This window comes from Haliotis rubra, unplaced genomic scaffold (genome assembly GCF_003918875.1).
Source record: "Haliotis rubra isolate DU_JTF1 unplaced genomic scaffold, ASM391887v1 Scf523, whole genome shotgun sequence".
Lineage (NCBI taxonomy): Eukaryota > Metazoa > Mollusca > Gastropoda > Lepetellida > Haliotidae > Haliotis > Haliotis rubra.
This window is the reverse complement of record NW_025767217.1, coordinates 670,341-689,332: the sequence shown is the minus strand read 5'-3', so window position 1 is coordinate 689,332 and position 18,992 is coordinate 670,341. Positions and strand designations below refer to the sequence as shown.

Sequence of the window (18,992 nt, the reverse complement as noted above, 5' to 3'; positions counted from 1 at the left end):
TGCCTTGTGTGCCCTTAATACACTTCACCTCCTTAACCTTCGGATACATATGGTCCTTATAAACACTTAACTGCAGCATACTAGTATGTTATATTCAGAATTATACTTTCTCAGCAAACCACTTCACTGTTTTCTTCTGTCTCACATTTCCTTCAAGGTTTTCACATGGTCGATTCACATGACTTCATACTTGCTGGTATTATGGAATGGTTGAGGTACTGTTCGAGTTCAAAAGAACAGGAACCCAGGTCAAGGTCAAGGAGGGCAATGACCTTTATTTCATGCCCCCTGAGTGTCAGTTGCTACAATGTGGATAACACACAGGTCAAGGTCAAGACGAGCAATGGCCATTATTTGAGGTACCCTTAATGACAGTTGTTTCATTGTGGATCACACTTGGGTGAAGGTCAAGGTGAGTAATGGCCATTGTCTGATGTCTCATCATTTCTTACGATGGAGATCTCACCTGGGCCAAGGGTATGGCCATGTAGAGACAGTTGCTACAATGTGGATCACACCAGGTCTAGGTGATCAATGTCCGTTATTTCACATCCACTCAGTGACACTTGTTATAGTGTGGATCACACAAGGGTCAAGGTCAAGATGAACAAAGGCCATTGTCCGACACCCATCAGTGACAGTTGTTACATTGTGGATCACACTTGGCACCATTGACACGACAACCACACCCACCGGAAATGTCTCCTTCACCCTGAAATCACATAAAAAAATTGGGAGTTGATAAGTGACATTTTATATTGCTCCAACAATATTAAATCAATATATCCAAAGCATATCTACCTATCTTACTTCATGCATAACACCCATCAACTTTTATGAGTCTACAGATCTTTCATACTGTTATAAAACACCAATCTTTGGCCAAAATAGAGGGCCCAAAATGATGAGAAAGATCTGTTGGCAGAGGCCTTATTCTAGGAACAATGCTTACCGAGGGCCTTTTGATATCTGCCCTGCTTACCCTTATAGTAACACCCACCTTTGGTCCCCACCGAAGGTCCTTTGGTGACCCAACAAATCTCGGCCTTGCTTACTCTGACAATAACACTCACCTTTGGCCCCCACCGAAGGTCCTTTGGTGACCAAACAAATCTAAGCCTTGCTAAATCTGACAATAACACCCACCTTTGGCCCCCATCGAGTTCCTTTGGTGACTCTGACAATAACACTCACCTTTGGCCCCAGCCGTGGTCTTTTGGTGACCCAACAAATCTCGGCCTTGCTTACTCTGACAATAACACTCACCTTTGGCACCGACCATGGTCCTTTGGTGCCCGAACAAATCTCGGCCTTGCTTACTCTGACAATAACACCCACCTTTGGCACCAACCATGGTCCTTTGGTGACCCAACAAATCTCAGCCTTGCTTACTCTGACAATAACACCCAACTTTGGCCCCCACAGTGGTCCTTTGGTGCCCGAACAAATCTCAGCCTTGCTTACCCTGACAATAACACTCACCTTTGGCCCCCACTGTGGTCCTTTGGTGACCCAACAAATTTCGGCCTCGCTTACTCTGACAATAACACTCACCTTTGGCCCCCACCGTGGTCCTTTGGTGACCCAACAAATCTCAGCCTTGCTTACTCTGACAATAACACCCACCTTTGGCCCCCACCGAAGGTCCTTTGGTGACCCAACAAATCTCAGCCTTGCTTACTCTGACAATAACACCCACCTTTGGCCCCCATCGAGGCCCTTTGGTCACCCAACAAATCTCGACCTTGCTTACTCTGACAATAACACCCACCTTTGGCCCCCACCGAAGGTCCTTTGGTGACCAAACAAATCTCGGCCTTGCTTACTCTGACAATAACACCCACCTTTGGCCCCTATCGAGGCCCTTTGGTCACCCAACAAATCTCAACCTTGCTTACTATGACAATAACACCCACCTTTGGCCCTCACCGAAGGTCCTTTGGTGACCCAACAAATCTCAGCCTTGCTTACTCTGACAATAACACTCACCTTTGGCCCCCATCGAGGTCCTTTGGTCACCCAACAAATCTCGACCTTGCTTACTCTGACAATAACACCCACCTTTGGCCCCCACCGTGGTCCTTTGGTGCCCGAACAAATCTCGACCTTGCTTACTCTGACAATAACACTCACCTTTGGCCCCCACCGAAGGTCCTTTGGTGACCAAACAAATCTAAGCCTTGCTATAAATCTGACAATAACACCCACCTTTGGCCCCATCGAGTTCCTTTGGTGACTCTGACAATAACACTCACCTTTGGCCCCAGCCGTGGTCCTTTGGTGACCCAACAAATCTCGGCCTCGCTTACTCTGACAATAACACTCACCTTTGGCACCGACCATGGTCCTTTGGTGCCCGAACAAATCTCGGCCTTGCTTACTCTGACAATAACACCCACCTTTGGCACCAACCATGGTCCTTTGGTGACCCAACAAATCTCGGCCTTGCTTACTCTGACAATAACACTCACCTTTGGCCCCTACCGAAGGTCCTTTGGTGACCCAACAAATCTCAGCCTTGCTCACTCTGACAATAACACTCACCTTTGGCCCCCACCGAGGTCCTTTGGTCACCCAACAAATCTCGACCTTGCTTACTCTGACAATAACACCCACCTTTGGCCCCCACCGTGGTCCTTTGGTGACCCAACAAATCTCGACCTTGCTTACTCTGACAATAACACCCACCTTTGGCCCCCACCGAAGGTCCTTTGGTGACCCAACAAATCTCGGCCTTGCTTACTCTGACAATAACACCCACCTTTGGCCCCCATCGAGGCCCTTTGGTCACCCAACAAATCTCGACCTTGCTTACTCTGACAATAACACTCACCTTTGGCCCCAACCATGGTCCTTTGGTCACCCAACAAATCTCGGCCTTGCTTACTCTGACAATAACACTCACCTTTGGCCCCCATCGAGGTCCTTTGGTCACCCAACAAATCTCGACCTTGCTTACTCTGACAATAACACCCACCTTTGGCCCCCACCGTGGTCCTTTGGTGCCCGAACAAATCTCGACCTTGCTTACTCTGACAATAACACTCACCTTTGGCCCCCACCGTGGTCCTTTGGTGACCCAACAAATCTCAGCCTTGCTTACTCTGACAATAACACCCACCTTTGGCCCCCACCGAAGGTCCTTTGGTGACCCAACAAATCTCAGCCTTGCTTACTCTGACAATAACACCCACCTTTGGCCCCCATCGAGGCCCTTTGGTCACCCAACAAATCTCGACCTTGCTTACTCTGACAATAACACCCACCTTTGGCCCCCACCGAAGGTCCTTTGGTGACCAAACAAATCTCGGCCTTGCTTACTCTGACAATAACACCCACCTTTGGCCCCTATCGAGGGCCCTTTGGTCACCAACAAATCTCAACCTTGCTTACTATGACAATAACACCCACCTTTGGCCCTCACCGAAGGTCCTTTGGTGACCCAACAAATCTCAGCCTTGCTTACTCTGACAATAACACTCACCTTTGGCCCCCATCGAGGTCCTTTGGTCACCCAACAAATCTCGACCTTGCTTACTCTGACAATAACACCCACCTTTGGCCCCCACCGTGGTCCTTTGGTGCCCGAACAAATCTCGACCTTGCTTACTCTGACAATAACACTCACCTTTGGCCCCCACCGAAGGTCCTTTGGTGACCAAACAAATCTAAGCCTTGCTAAATCTGACAATAACACCCACCTTTGGCCCCCATCGAGTTCCTTTGGTGACTCTGACAATAACACTCACCTTTGGCCCCAGCCGTGGTCCTTTGGTGACCCAACAAATCTCGGCCTCGCTTACTCTGACAATAACACTCACCTTTGGCACCGACCATGGTCCTTTGGTGCCCGAACAAATCTCGGCCTTGCTTACTCTGACAATAACACCCACCTTTGGCACCAACCATGGTCCTTTGGTGACCCAACAAATCTCGGCCTTGCTTACTCTGACAATAACACTCACCTTTGGCCCCTACCGAAGGTCCTTTGGTGACCCAACAAATCTCAGCCTTGCTCACTCTGACAATAACACTCACCTTTGGCCCCCACCGAGGTCCTTTGGTCACCCAACAAATCTCGACCTTGCTTACTCTGACAATAACACCCACCTTTGGCCCCCACCGTGGTCCTTTGGTGACCCAACAAATCTCGACCTTGCTTACTCTGACAATAACACCCACCTTTGGCCCCCACCGAAGGTCCTTTGGTGACCCAACAAATCTCGGCCTTGCTTACTCTGACAATAACACCCACCTTTGGCCCCCATCGAGGCCCTTTGGTCACCCAACAAATCTCGACCTTGCTTACTCTGACAATAACACTCACCTTTGGCCCCAACCATGGTCCTTTGGTCACCCAACAAATCTCGGCCTTGCTTACTCTGACAATAACACTCACCTTTGGCCCCCATCGAGGTCCTTTGGTCACCCAACAAATCTCGACCTTGCTTACTCTGACAATAACACCCACCTTTGGCCCCCACCGTGGTCCTTTGGTGCCCGAACAAATCTCGACCTTGCTTACTCTGACAATAACACTCACCTTTGGCCCCCACCGTGGTCCTTTGGTGACAAAACAAATCTCAGCCTTGCTTACTCTGACAATAACACCCACCTTTGGCCCCCATCGAGGTCCTTTGGTCACCCAACAAATCACGGCCTTGCTTACTCTGACAATAACACTCACCTTTGGCCCCCACCGTGGTCCTTTCATGCCTGAACAAATCTCGACCTTGCTTACTCTGACAATAACACTCACCTTTGGCCCCCACCGTGGTCCTTTCGTGCCCGAACAAATCTCGGCCTTGCTTACTCTGACAATAACACCCACCTTTGGCCCCCACCGTGGTCCTTTGGTGCCCGAACAAATCTCGACCTTGCTTACTCTGACAATAACACCCACCTTTGGCCCCCACCGTGGTCCTTTGGTGCCCGAACAAATCTCGGCCTTGCTTACTCTGACAATAACACCCACCTTTTGGCCCCCATTGGTCCTTTGGTGCCCGAACAAATCTCGACCTTGCTTACTCTGACAATAACACCCACCTTTGGCCCCCACCGTGGTCCTTTGGTGCCCGAACAAATCTCGGCCTTGCTTACTCTGACAATAACACTCACCTTTGGCCCCCACCGTGGTCCTTTCATGCCCGAACAAATCTCGACCTTGCTTACTCTGACAATAACACCCACCTTTGGCCCCCACCGTGGTCCTTTCGTGCACGAACAAATCTCGACCTTGCTTACTCTGACAATAACACTCACCTTTGGCCCCCACCGAGGTCCTTTCGTGACCCAACAAATCTCTGTTTTGCAAATGGAGCACTTGATCCAGTCACATCCATCTTTTTTCTGGACAATCACTTTGCACTGTGGACATGGCATAGCCTCTCCTTCTGTCACCAGTCTCTGTAAGGAAGTGAGTGAGTTTAGTTCACTTTTAGCAATATTCCAGCAATATCATGTTAGGGGACACCAGAAATTGGCTTCACACTTTGTACCCATGTGGGGGATCGAACCCAGGTCCTCGGCATGACGAACAAACAGTTTAACCACTAGGTTACCCCACAGCCCCCTGTAAGGAAGATTGTGTGCAGATTGCTTGTAAAACTTATTTGGGTCTGACTTTCCACTCAAGATATAACCAAAGTCCTGGGTTAGCCATGAAAGTTGTACATAGTTCTTGGAGACTTACGAAGCCTCATTGCCAGTCCAGATTCTGTTACAACTACACAGTTCGGACTATACAGTTACAGCAATTGTGTAATGATAACAGATAACCATTACATTTACAAAGCAGTGGTGACAATCCAGATGCGAAATAGACTTCACCCTGCTGAATAATTTCCTTTGCTTTTCAAACTGAATGTCTATTTCATTTCAACTATCCTGTAATTGGTTGGTAAGCATGTATGGGGAAGTTGGGAACTTTTCTATTTGTTTGCAATTTACAACTGTACATACATCTTTGTTCAAAGAGATCTGTTTAAAAACACAAAAGCCAATTCATTCTTAGTAAGTTAGCCATAAAACATTTCAAAATTCCCATGATGGCACTCATAAAGACATACAATAAACAGAGAAATAGATAAATTTGGTTTCAGTAGGGAAATTTCAAGACTCTTGTATTGGCCGTTTGTATTAGTACCAGTGATGTTACTTAGAGTTTAGCAAAGGTGCCGCACAATTGGAAGTAGGTGAAGTGAGATTGGGTTTAACGTCGTGCTTGAGAATATTTCACTCATATGACGACATGCATGCATGTGTATTTGTATTTGTATGTGCGGCTGCTTGTACTAGCCCAGACGTAATCTGGTTTTATAGTGCTAGCCCACTGAGATACCATATCGCAATGAAGCATGAATATCCCACACAGACACATTATACTGACTCCGAGCCGACCAGTCCTTGTTGTACCCATTAATGGCGAGCGCAAGGCAGGGACCAACAAGTACCTAATTTTAACTTTGGTATGACGCGGTCGGGGATCGAACCCGCGACCTTACGCTCTCCGTGCGGACGCTCTAACCACTATACCACGGAGGCGGTCCCCTTGGAAGTAGCTTGTAGCTAGTTTGTCATGTGATGGCTGCCAGTGTTTCTAACACTGGTGTAAACAAATCACTCACTCTCTTATAATGCTGCATTGATTCTTACCTCAAGCATCTTCTGCGTCTGCTGTGCCGCCTTGTCATTGGACGACCTTCGCTTGAGGTCTTCCTGGTACTCACGACAGTTCATGTTCTCATGGATGGCCTTGCAGGTGAGGCAGTTCTCCTTCCTACACACTGGACATGAGAAGAAGTTGACGAGGTCCTCGTAGATGCACCACCCGTGGCAGTCAGGCGTCTTGCAGTGGTAACTGTTGCTAGCCTGGCTCTCTGCAGTGTCCAGGCTCCGCTGCAGGTAGCGGGCATAGATCTCGTCACTCACCAGCTGAAAGTCATAGCGGCACATGGTAGAGCAGAATTGCAAATCATATTATTGTTTTTGAAATTGTATTAATTCCCAAGTGAACCTTTATTTTTGAGATTGGAAAGATAGGTGTACATATTATTGCTTACTTGAGAGAGTGAGTACGTTTTTACACTACTTTCAGCAATATTCCAGCAATATTACGGCGATTGGCACTGGAAATTGGCTTTATTTTGTACAGTTTATACTGTACCCATGTGGGGAATTGAACCTGGGTTTTCGATGTGACAAGCAAACGATTTAAACACTAAGCTACCTCACTGCCCTGGTAAATAGAAAAAAAAACGTGGTATATGGTTGACCTTGATCAAGTGGCAGAAACAAGGATGTGTGAAGGGTAAAACATGTATTATACATATACCACATAAATGTTCCATTTCAAATTTCATTACAATACTTGTAGAGAAGGCTGTGTAGTGGGAAATAATGATTTTTCCTGAAATCCTTTGCAAATTATGTTAACTGTTGTATTGAAATGTTTTGACATTTTGATGTTTTGATTATATAGATGTACAACTGACCGCTCTGACTTCTCTATCCTGCAACATGGCCTCACAGGTGTACAGGTCGTCCTGGAACGGACACTTGAGACTTGCCTCCTCCGTCATCCGTACAGCGTTCATCAGGCAGTCTCTGTTAACACAGTTGTAACACTAACTTCAGAGCTCCAGATAAGATTTAGCTCATGTGGGTACTGTACCCACTGTATTTTTTTAGAGTGGGTATTATGAATGTTGAGTGGGTATTTCATTTTCTGTTACCCACTGCTTTCAAATATGTGCGTATTTCAGTCACTTTACTCACCTAAGTATTATGTCATTGAGCAAGTTTACTAAGCAGGTATGTTCTGCCATATGTCATACCTAATCAAAACCAACTTAAATATAAGGGAAATGATTTCATAAAAAATCACTCATCCTGTACTGACAGTAGAACACTTGTCCTATACTAACAGTAAAACTTGATAGCAATTAATGTCTTTTTCTTTACGCAAGCGAATTTTATAAATATATTTTGTACGCATTTGTTTTAAACTTTTTGCATATCTAACATTTTAAATGCGTAATTGGTACGCAACAATTATTTTTCAATGCGTAATTCTATGCGTATTTTACCCGGATACGCAGTTTATCTGGGCCTCTGCTAACTTGTTGAGTGTATACACATAAGTACATGGCAATATCTCACATCTTACACACAGGCTTCATCACTGTCACCTGAACAGTTAAGAAAAGACAGAATCTCTTTTCGTTATTGTGAGATAGAATGTCATTGCAACAACATACCATGTTTACTGTTTACATACAACAGAAAGTTTACTGTATGTTTACTGGCAGATTATTTACTGTTTGCATACAGACACAATTTACATACTGACACTGAGAGTTTAGTGTTTACTTACTACATATCTAGTTTACTGTTTACATGTTGACAGATTGTTTACTGTTTACATGTTGACAGATTGTTTACTGTTTACATGTTGACAGATTGTTTACTGTTTACATGTTGACAGATTGTTTACATGTTGACAGATTGTTTACTGTTTACATGTTGACAGATTGTTTACATGTGGACAGATTGTTTACTGTTTACATGTTGACAGATTGTTTACATGTGGACAGATTGTTTACTGTTTACATGTTGACAGATTGTTTACATGTTGACACTGTTTACATGTTTACTGTTTACATGTTGACAGATTGTTTACTGTTTACATGTTGACAGATTGTTTACTGTTTACATGTTGACAGATTGTTTACTGTTTACATGTTGACAGATTGTTTACATGTTGACAGATTGTTTACTGTTTACATGTTGACAGATTGTTTACATGTGGACAGATTGTTTACTGTTTACATGTTGACAGATTGTTTACATGTGGACAGATTGTTTACTGTTTACATGTTGACAGATTGTTTACATGTTGACATATTGTTTACTGTTTACATGTTGACAGATTGTTTACTGTTTACATACTGACATATAAAGTTTACTGTAAACTTACTGACTGATAATTTACTGTTTACTTACAGACCAGGGGCAGATACAGCTTTTTGAGAAAGGGGGGTTCACACTATTGAGAAAAGGAGGGGTGCACACTTCATTTTCACCCGAGTTTCAATGGTCATTTAATAAACTTTCAGGACAAAATGGGGGTTGGGCACCCCTGCACCCCACCTCAGGATCCGCCTATGCAGACACACATTGTTTACATACTGACACACATTTACTGTTTACGTACTGACACAGATTGTTCACTTTTTACTTATTGACACACCATTTACTGTTTACATGTCAACACATTGTTTACTGTTTACATACTGCCACTGCAAGTTTACTGTCCACTAACACAGAATGTTTAATTTTTACCAGCTAAGTAGCAAGTAAGCAAGTATACTGTTTACTCACCAACAAAGAAAGTTAGCTACAACTGACACGACAAGGTTCAATGTTCACTAACAGAGTAAGTTAAGTGTTAACATGATGAAACAGCGAGTTTCCTACTTACTGACAGAACAGATGTAGACATTCCCTGAGGACCACACCCTCTCCTGGCGCAATCGTATCAAAGCATATTGGACAGTCAAACACCTCTGTGTTGGGGACAAGGTCCCTGTTCTCGAGTTCCAGTAACTGGTTAAAGTTTTCAGTACTTCTCTGTCTCTCTTGTTGCCTGGTAAATTCTTCAGCCTGAAACAGAAATATTGTAAATAGTAGGTGAGGTGAGGTGAAATTGGGTTTAACGTCGTGCTTGAGAATATTTCGCACATATGATGGCGTGCATGCGTGTGTATGTGTATGTGCGGCTGCTTGTACTAGCCCAGACTTAAGCTGGTTTTATAGTGCTAGCCCACTGAGATATCATGCCGCAGTGAAGCATGAGTACCCCACTCAGACACATTATACTGACTCCGAGTTGACCAGTCCTTGTTGTACCCATTAATTAGGGCTTCAACGAGTCCATTTTGGGGGACTCGAGGACTCAAGGGTTGAGACTCGACTCGGACCAGAGTACTCGAAATTCATACCTTTCAAGCAAACGATAGCGTAAATTGCATGACGTGTTCCGATCACACAAGTGAACACTTACTTCTTTCCGACTTCATATTGTTGTGTGACTAACATTTCCTATTGGTCAGAATCAGTATTTGGATGTTTACTTGACAAATGTTTTTTTCTTCGTACTGCTTGTACTGCCTGCAAAACGCAGTGATATACCGCACAGGCGGCATTTGGTTATTTTGCCCTTTTCACTATCCAGATCAAGATACGCCCATACATTTGATTTTTTATCTTTCTCCATGTCTATCAATTGTCAAGATAGTTACCTAATCATTTTAAGAAGTGAAATCTCAAACGATGTATAATATTTACTCTCATCTGCAGACTTGTAACAACTTATACCATACAGCCACACCGTGTGAGGAGTAAACTATGTAATCTAGGTGTTAATAAAAACATTATCAGATGGGTTAAAGAATTCAGGGTACATAGAACTCAGTATGTCAGTGTCAATGGCTATCAATCTTCTTTTCTCTCAACCTCTACTGGAGATCCACATGGCTGTGATCCTTCATCCGTACTCTTCGTTTTGTATACCAATGACTGTTACTTGTCAATAAATGACTTGTTTACTGTGAAATTTGCAGAAGACGCCACTGTTACTGGCCTAATTTCTGATTCTGAACATTATTATCGTCAAGGCATTGACAAAACCGTAATGACAGTTTTTTTTCAAACCTTTCTTCAAAGTGTGTTGACCTACAATTTTCTATCTTGGTATCGGGGTCTGTCTCATCGCAACAAAACCAAACTTTTCAAAATTGTTAATACTGCTTGCAAAATTTCTGGAGTGTCTTTCGAGTACATTTGTATATTCCCTTTATCTTTGAGCGCCAGATTGTCAAAAAGGCAGCTAAACTTTGATTTGATAGTTGATATATTTGATCTCACCATTTTGAACTACTTCTTTCTGGACGCTGCTGTCGATTACCTTCCCTCAAAACCAACAGAGCTTGACAGTCTTTCATACCATCAAGTATTTGTGAATGCAACAAATATTTTGAATCACCATCATGTGATTAGAACTAGAATTATTCAGCCTCTTTACCTATGTGGTTAATTGAATAATATCATGTCAGTTTTATTTGTAAATAGCATTCGTTTTGAGCATGTAACTATTGTGTATATTTTTGTGAATTGTGTATATATTCATTTTGAGACAGTTTGGATGTATAAGAATTTCCTCCGGGGTAATAAAGTTATATCTTATCTTAATATTAGACATTAACGGCCGCTCATGCTTAGCACATGGCATACAGTCTGTCAACGTCAAATAATTCGAGCTATCTCCCCTTTTCGAGTCCTCGAGTTCTTGAAAATGGACTCGAGTCCAGCTAAACCCGACTCGTCCTCGGGTACTCGAGTACCCGTGGAAGCCCTACCATTAATGCCAAGAGCCAGGCAGGGACCATCAAGTACCATATTTTAACATCTTTTTGGTATGACGCGGTCAGGGATCGAACCCGCGACCTTCCGCTCTCCGGGCGGACGCTCTAACCACCACACCACGGAGGCGGTCATGTAAAAAGTAGTTAGTAGCAGTCCTGCAAGGGAGATGTGAAGTTTGTTTGTTTGTTGTTTAATGCCCTACTCAGCAATATTCCAGCTATAAGGCGGCGGTCTGTAAATAATCCAGACAATCCAGTGATCAACACCATGAGCATCGATCTACGCAATTGGGATACGATGACATGTCAACCAAGTCAGCAAGCATGACCACTTGATTTCATTAGTTGCCTCTTACGACAAGCATGGGTTGCTGAAGACCAATTCTTACCTGGATCTTCATGGGTTAGAGATGTGAAAACATTATACCATTTTCAGACACTTTGTTTGCCGGATAATAGAACACTGGCATTTCACTGCCCAGAGTTCAACTTCACTAAGTTCTCTTAGTTAAGACGATTGCAAGTCTCATACTTAATAGGCTGATATTCATCTTAGTGATAAGATTGCCTTATGGAACCTGGCGCTTGGTGCTGTTGTACAAGACAACCTTAGCACTATGACTGTCGTAAGTCTAGTTAAGTTATGGGAGTTACGATCACTTCAGTGATAAGTGATAAGATTGCCTTATGGAACCTGGCGCTTGGTGCTGTTGTACAGGACAACCTTAGCACTACGACTGTCGTAAGTCTAGTTAAGTTATGGGAGTTCACGATCACTTCAGTGATGATAGTGATAAGATTGCCTTATGGAACCTGGCTTGGTGCTGTTGTACAGGACAACCTTAGCACTACTGACTGTCGTAAGAAGTCTAGTTAAGTTATGGGAGTTACGATCACTTCAGTGATAAGTGATAAGATTGCCTTATGGAACCTGGCGCTTGGTGCTGTTGTACAAGACAACCTTAGCACTATGACTGTCGTAAGTCTAGTTAAGTTATGGGAGTTACGATCACTTCAGTGATAAGTGATAAGATTGCCTTATGGAACCTGGCGCTTGGTGCTGTTGTACAACACAACCTTAGCACTACGACTGTCGTAAGTCTAGTTAAGTTATGGGAGTTACGATCACTTCAGTGGTACCGGTAAGTGATAAGATTGCCTTATGGAACCTGGCGCTTGGTGCCGTAGCACAAGTCAACCTTTAATAGCCCTACGATGTCGTAAGTCTATTTTAAGGTATGGGAGTTACCATCACCTTATCCCTAAGATCGCTTTGTACAATGGCATTCTGGTCATGTTAAGGTAATAATTATATCTTAGCGCCTATCTTATATCTGGGCCTAGATTTTCGAAGCTCTCTTACCGCTAAGATAGTTGTAAGTGCCATACATTAACATTATCTTGCGACTATCTTAGCGTTAAGAGAGCTTCGAAAATCTAGGTCCTGGAAACATTTTTTAAGGTAGGTTAGTAGTTAAATTACAAATCATATTATTGTTTTTTAAATCAGTTTTATTCGCTAGTGAACATGTTCTTTTTGAAACGGGAAAGATAGGTGTATATAGTATTGCTTACTGGAGAGAATGAAATATTATAAAATATTTCAGTAATATCACGTCGGGGGACACCAGAAATGGGCTTTGCACATTGTACCCATGTGGGAATTGAACCTTTGTCAGCAACATGACAAGCAACTGGTGTATCCACTAGACAAAGTCGCAGATATTTCATGTGTATGTGTATTATAGACCAAGCATATAAATCAGGAGAAACAGGGACAATTGGTCCACACCAAGTGGATCCATGCACAGATAAGAGGATGAACTCGTGCAGAGTGAATTTCTACACTTAAGATTACTTGGCCACTGCTCCTTAAGTGAGGAAGAATGAAGTCTGGTATAAGAACAAAGTACTTGCCTTTTACGACAAGCAACGGGTGTTGGCAACCAATTTTAACACCTGTCTGAATACATGGCACTTCATATAAAAAGAAGTCAAAATTAAAATGAAGTAAAAACATTATGTTCCACTTGAAAAAGATTCAAAGAAAAAACAAATGAATAGGTGAACGCATTTTATTATGAACACAATCGATTTATGTTAAATATATAAATACAATTATATATCATTCAGGGTCTATGATATACTAATGAATATTGACAGTATGACTCTTTTGAAGGTTCATTCTGAAGCTGTTTGCCTTGGGGTTGGGGAAGAAGATCACACATATCATATAAGGTGACCCCTTTTCTTAATTGTATTTGGCTCAAACATCATGAGAGTGTAGGAAAGAGTTTAGAATCCTTGTGGGATTTGGAATACTGAAATTATCACGTATGTCATCTCAAATTAAGAGTCTCCATTGACATGCCTATACTTTGTGTCATTGTTTAAAAGGTACATCTTACCAGTAATGTCAACATACTATATTTCAATGCAATACAAAAATACTAACACTTGCTTTGTAGTGAGACATACAACAATATGATCACATGAAAACTTGACACTTTCTTGGTTAGGAAAGATATTCCATTGTCAAAGAGACTGATGAAAAGTTTCTAACCAAAAAATTAAAAAATTGAGCCAATTAATGAAATATTGAGGTTTTGAGACATCGTGCATATACTGGCAATAAATTCTAATTTTCACAAATAATTTTCATGCAATAATACATCTGTAATGTTTTCAAGCAGTTCAATAGTGTTGATCCCATTAGGGCTGGCTAAAAAGATAGATAATCGAAAATATAGTCAATAGGAATCATTATTAATGATTATCGACATGAAAATTGCGTTATCAATAATATCGTACATGAAATATTGTGATTAAAATATTTTTTTAATTTATTCAGAAAAAACACAAAGTTAGGTCTTTATTCCTGGGTTGTTCATAAAGTATGTTCAGTACGATGTTTTGTTGGTAATCCAAGCCTACATATGTCACCACTCACCGCTGTTGTGAAATGAGTTGATTTCTTTCAGATTTATTTTGTCATTTTTGCTCAAAGTTACTTCTTCGATATTTATCAACAATCGATCGATATTCATTTTAAGATGATCAATCTCTAGGATCTATATCGATAGCCAACCCTTGTTCCCATCATGGTTAAATGACTCATTATTAGAATCGATAATGAGATGTCTCTCAACAATCACAAAGTTATATTTTTCCATCACCACATACAAACATACTGGACTTACACATCAGGAATGGCCAGACTGACTGACTGACTGAGTTTGGTTTTACGCCGCTTTTAGCAATATTCCAGCAACATCGTGGAGGGGGAAACCAGAAATGGGCTTCACACATTGTACCCATGTGGGGATTCGAACCCCGGTTTTCGGCGTGACGAGCCAACGCTTTAACCACTAGGCTACCCCACCGCCCCCAGGAATGGCCAGAACATAATATTACAATGTAGGGCACACTAATTAAAGCTGGGGATCTTCTCCAAAACTTATTTCAGTCAGTGACTAGAAGCAAAGAAAAAGCGGACTTCTCTACCAATGTTCTAAAACCCGCACCCCAATCAAGTTCCTTTCTACATCCCTGCTCTCGTATTTGATTATTCTGTGTATCAGACCTCTACAATCACAACCAGGTCATCGAATCTGATCACATGATCCATTAAGTTGCCTCTTTCGACCAGCTGGGTTGCTGCGGTCCATCACAGTCACAACCAAGCCATCGAACCTGATCACGTGATCCACTAAGTTGCCTCTTTCGACCAGCTGGGTTGCTGCGGTCCGTCACAGTCACAACCAAGCCATCGAACCTGATCACGTGATCCACTAAGTTGCCTCTTTTGACCAGCTGGGTTGCTGCGGTCCTCAGAGTCACAACCAAGCCAATGAACCTGATCACGTGATCCACTAACTTGCATCTTTCGACCGATCTAGGTGTATTGCTGGTGACTATAATCCCTAGGGGCACTCTTGCTGAAGGATTCAAGCATCTGTCAGGGCATCACAGCTGTGTACAGTTGTACAAGTGTTCATATTTTAGCAATGTAACCACCAAAGAAACAGTGTTCTCCAAAACAAGCAAGATGTACACCATTCCCACAAATGAAGAAATAATTCCACGACAAAATTCTTACAGCATTCCCATACAGAAAAATCCTTTCACAGATGGGGTATGTGATGTGCCTTAAAACATGGTACATTTTTCAGATGTGATAAAGACCAGTTTCAATATCATACCCCTTATCAATCTGAGACACTTCAGTTGAATGAACGAATGCGATTACACTCCGAAACTCCATGTTCCTCATATCACAGAAGTCAATATCCATAAATTTCGACCCTTATGGTGATAGTATTCAGGTCACAAGAAGCCCTGTCAAGGCAAGGCAGCAGATCAAGCCACATGGAGTGAATGACTGTGTTTTGTTCAACACTGCTCTGAATGAGTGAGTTTAGTTTTAAGACGCATGCAGCAATACTCCAGCTATATGGTCGCGGTCTGTAAATAATCGAGTCTGGACCAGACAATCCAGTGATCAACAGCATGAGCATTGATCTGCGTAATTGGGAACCGATGACATGTGTCAACCAAACCAGCGAGCCTGACCACCCGATCTTGTTAGTCGCCTCTTACCACAAGCTTGGGTTACTGAAGGCTCATTCTAAACCGGACCTTCACAGGTCAACACTGATTTGAAAAGTATGTTGATCATATATCATGTTGTAAACTTGTATAAGTTTGATGAGTGAGTGAGTATGGTTTTATGCCACTTTTAGCAATATTCCAGCAATATCACGTCAGGGGACACCAGAAATGGGCTTCACACATTGTACCCATGTGGGGAATCGAACCCAGGCATGACAAACGAACACTTTAACCACTAGACTACCCCACCGCCCCAAATTGTATAAGAGTATAGATGACTAGTGCGATGTTCCTCTCACCTGAATGACCAACATCATCATCAAAGCAACACACTTAGTAAATGCATGCACACTGTCACAAAATCAGAGTTATCTCCAATTCAGAGCGAGTGAGTGAGTTTAGTATTACGCCACTTTTAGCAATATTCCAGCAATATCACGGCGGGGAACCCCAGAAATGGGCTTCACACATTGTACCTATGTGGAGAATCATACCTGGGCCTTCAGCATAATGAGGGAATGCTTTAACCACTAGACTACCCCAACACCTCTCCTATTCAGAAGTTAATCATTATTGCCAGGTATAAAAACAATTTGACAGTAAGGAGGAGCTTGTCTCTTTGGCAACATCATATCTTCAAAGAATGGGAGATACTACAATTGTATTTACACAATTTTAAACTGTATAGTGAAGAACAGTTTTAAACAAACACAGTGCTTCTGGTCCCTCGGGGCTTTCAAAGTCAACTAGGTCGTCTGGCACAATATGTCAGAAACTTTAACCACTTCCACAGATAAAGGTTAACTTGATCCACTGATCCACAAATGCTCAATCAGTCAAAATCAGTGCAATAAACACTAGCATCCATTCCAATATTGGTTACAACATCGTTGTGTCATGCCCATGAACTGTTGTCTTCATCAGATGGAGCATGTGAATCTAGATCCGGAACATCTTCCCCTCGAGGAAGTGGTTGAACACCGCCAGCCAGTGTCTGGAGAGGATTTTGTAAACTGGCTGTGTTGTTCTGGCCGACACCCTGTTGCCTTGGTGCCTGTCGGTGCTGAAGGTCTACTATAGCGTCATTGAATCGTAAAATGAGATCAAGCTGTTCCTCGGTGAGTTCCTCGTCATTGCCAATCTCTGTGTTGCCTACCGGGCCACCTCTCTGTCTGTCAGCCTGGAAGAAAAGACAGAGAGGTGGCTCAGCAAACACCAATGATCAAAAACCAAAGCATGGAAATAATTTGCAGTGTTCACGAATGGTGTTTCAAAGTCACAGGACATTGGGTCCTGTAAGTTTCAGATGTCTGTCTGACCCATTGAAAATGCACAGGACCCTTGGAATAAAATTAAACACACATTTCAGATTTAATATTTCTTATAATTGACATTGAAATTATTAACAAACATAAGATTTATAAACATCAAACAAGTGTCACATGTCACATATAACAACTTCAGTCAAAGTCATTGTGAAATATACAGTCAGACACTTGGGCCGGCAGGTTGTAGACTTCTGTCTGACCGTTGGCGAATCTGCCAGATTGTCAGAGGGTCAGACGCTATTCGTGAACACTGATTATTTGTTGAAAATATTCATAACCCTCTAATGAAGTAGTCCTATTATTGTAATGGTTTCTCCAAATAGTGACAAGCCCTCTGTAAAAAGGTATCCATGCTTTTGGCATTTTCAGAGAATGACTTTGAGATTCGGACGGTTGAGTCGCATTTTTCGTCATGCCAAAAGTCTGGGTTCCATTAATCATGTTGGTACAATGTGTGAAACCCATTTCTGGTGTCTCCTGCCGTGATCTTGCTGGAATATTGCTAGAATATTGCCAAAAACGGTGTAAATAGTACTCTACTACCCATTGAAATTCAAATTTAACTGGAAATAGTTATCACCAAATATCCTTTTAATATGCACTGATGTTGATTCATGAGTGGTTCAAAGTCCCAGTCTTTTTACATGAAAGTTCCATGACACTATTCAACTGTGCAACGTCACATATCATATTTAATATTCAGGGCTGGAAATAACTTTAAAATTGCTAGTGTTCTCCGGTACAGTGGCACAAGTAAAATCACTTGCCCTGATAATTTTTCCACTATACTGGCCGATTTTCTTGTTGATTTTTTAAATAAACAACATAATTAACATTAGAAAGTCAACTGGACACCGGTACAGTGTGATATACAAATATGCATGCCCGACAAAAAAAAACACTGGACTCGGGCGTCGGGCAATGGGTTCTTTCCACCCCTGATATTGTAACCACAGTCTTTCCAATGAGCCAACATGGTGGTTGTTCAGTCTTTCATGTCATGATTCCAGCTGTCTGCAAGCTGCAAGTTGTCTTTCTCTCACCAACTGTCATCAAATTCATTGTTATATGCCACTACTGTATTGTTTCACTATAAGGTACTCGGATGTTCTCTTTTTCTTCTGATATTTCTTGCATAAGGTTCCTAAGCTAGTTAAAACACTTCTCATCGGTTTATCATGCTCGTGGTTTTACAATTTCAAACAAAACCTTGGAGTCATGGTTGAACTTTAACTTCATAAACAAAAAGATTTTGGAGGGAGGGGTGTATTCCCCATGTTTTGGCACATTTCGGGTCAATCTGTCCGTCCCTTCTATTGTGTGTTATTGTTTTTTGTCAAAATCCTGGATTCCCTTCTGTTTTAAGAAATATGTTGTGTTGGTTCTTAAGCTGTAGTCTGCTGAATGTCCAGGAATGCTATGCGACACGATGATAAGTGTTTAAGTTTATGAAAATAATCAAAAACACTAGTGGTCAGGAAACTCCATTTTTTTTGTTTCCTTCACTTGAAGAGTTCCAAGATCATTCTTTGTGGACTTTCCCTTTTGCACTGACAAGTTCTATCTCTCTCCCATGTCTATTTCTTCCTTCCTTTCATTTGTCATATTCTTTCATCCAATCCAGCCTTCT

General features: G+C 42.3%; 1 protein-coding gene across 4 annotated transcripts in view; it reads right to left on the bottom strand.

Moving 5' to 3' along the window:
- Positions 1 to 257: 257 nt before the first annotated feature.
- LOC124252752 (ranBP-type and C3HC4-type zinc finger-containing protein 1-like) overlaps positions 258 to 18,992 on the bottom strand; it is a 47,246-nt gene continuing 28,511 nt past the window's right edge. For 2 of the 4 annotated variants that reach the window (XM_046686406.1, XM_046686403.1), the window contains exons 9-13: positions 9,482 to 9,663; positions 7,494 to 7,605; positions 6,655 to 6,933; positions 5,263 to 5,406; positions 258 to 712 (exon numbers count right to left, since the gene is read on the bottom strand). In XM_046686406.1, the coding sequence (XP_046542362.1) occupies positions 632 to 712; positions 5,263 to 5,406; positions 6,655 to 6,933; positions 7,494 to 7,605; positions 9,482 to 9,663 (798 nt within the window). In that variant the 3' untranslated portion in view covers positions 258 to 631. Of the gene's footprint in view, positions 713 to 5,262; positions 5,407 to 6,654; positions 6,934 to 7,493; positions 7,606 to 9,481; positions 9,664 to 15,987; positions 17,215 to 18,992 lie in introns of those variants that run through there. The other 2 variants (XM_046686404.1, XM_046686405.1) reach the window with 2 other exon arrangements.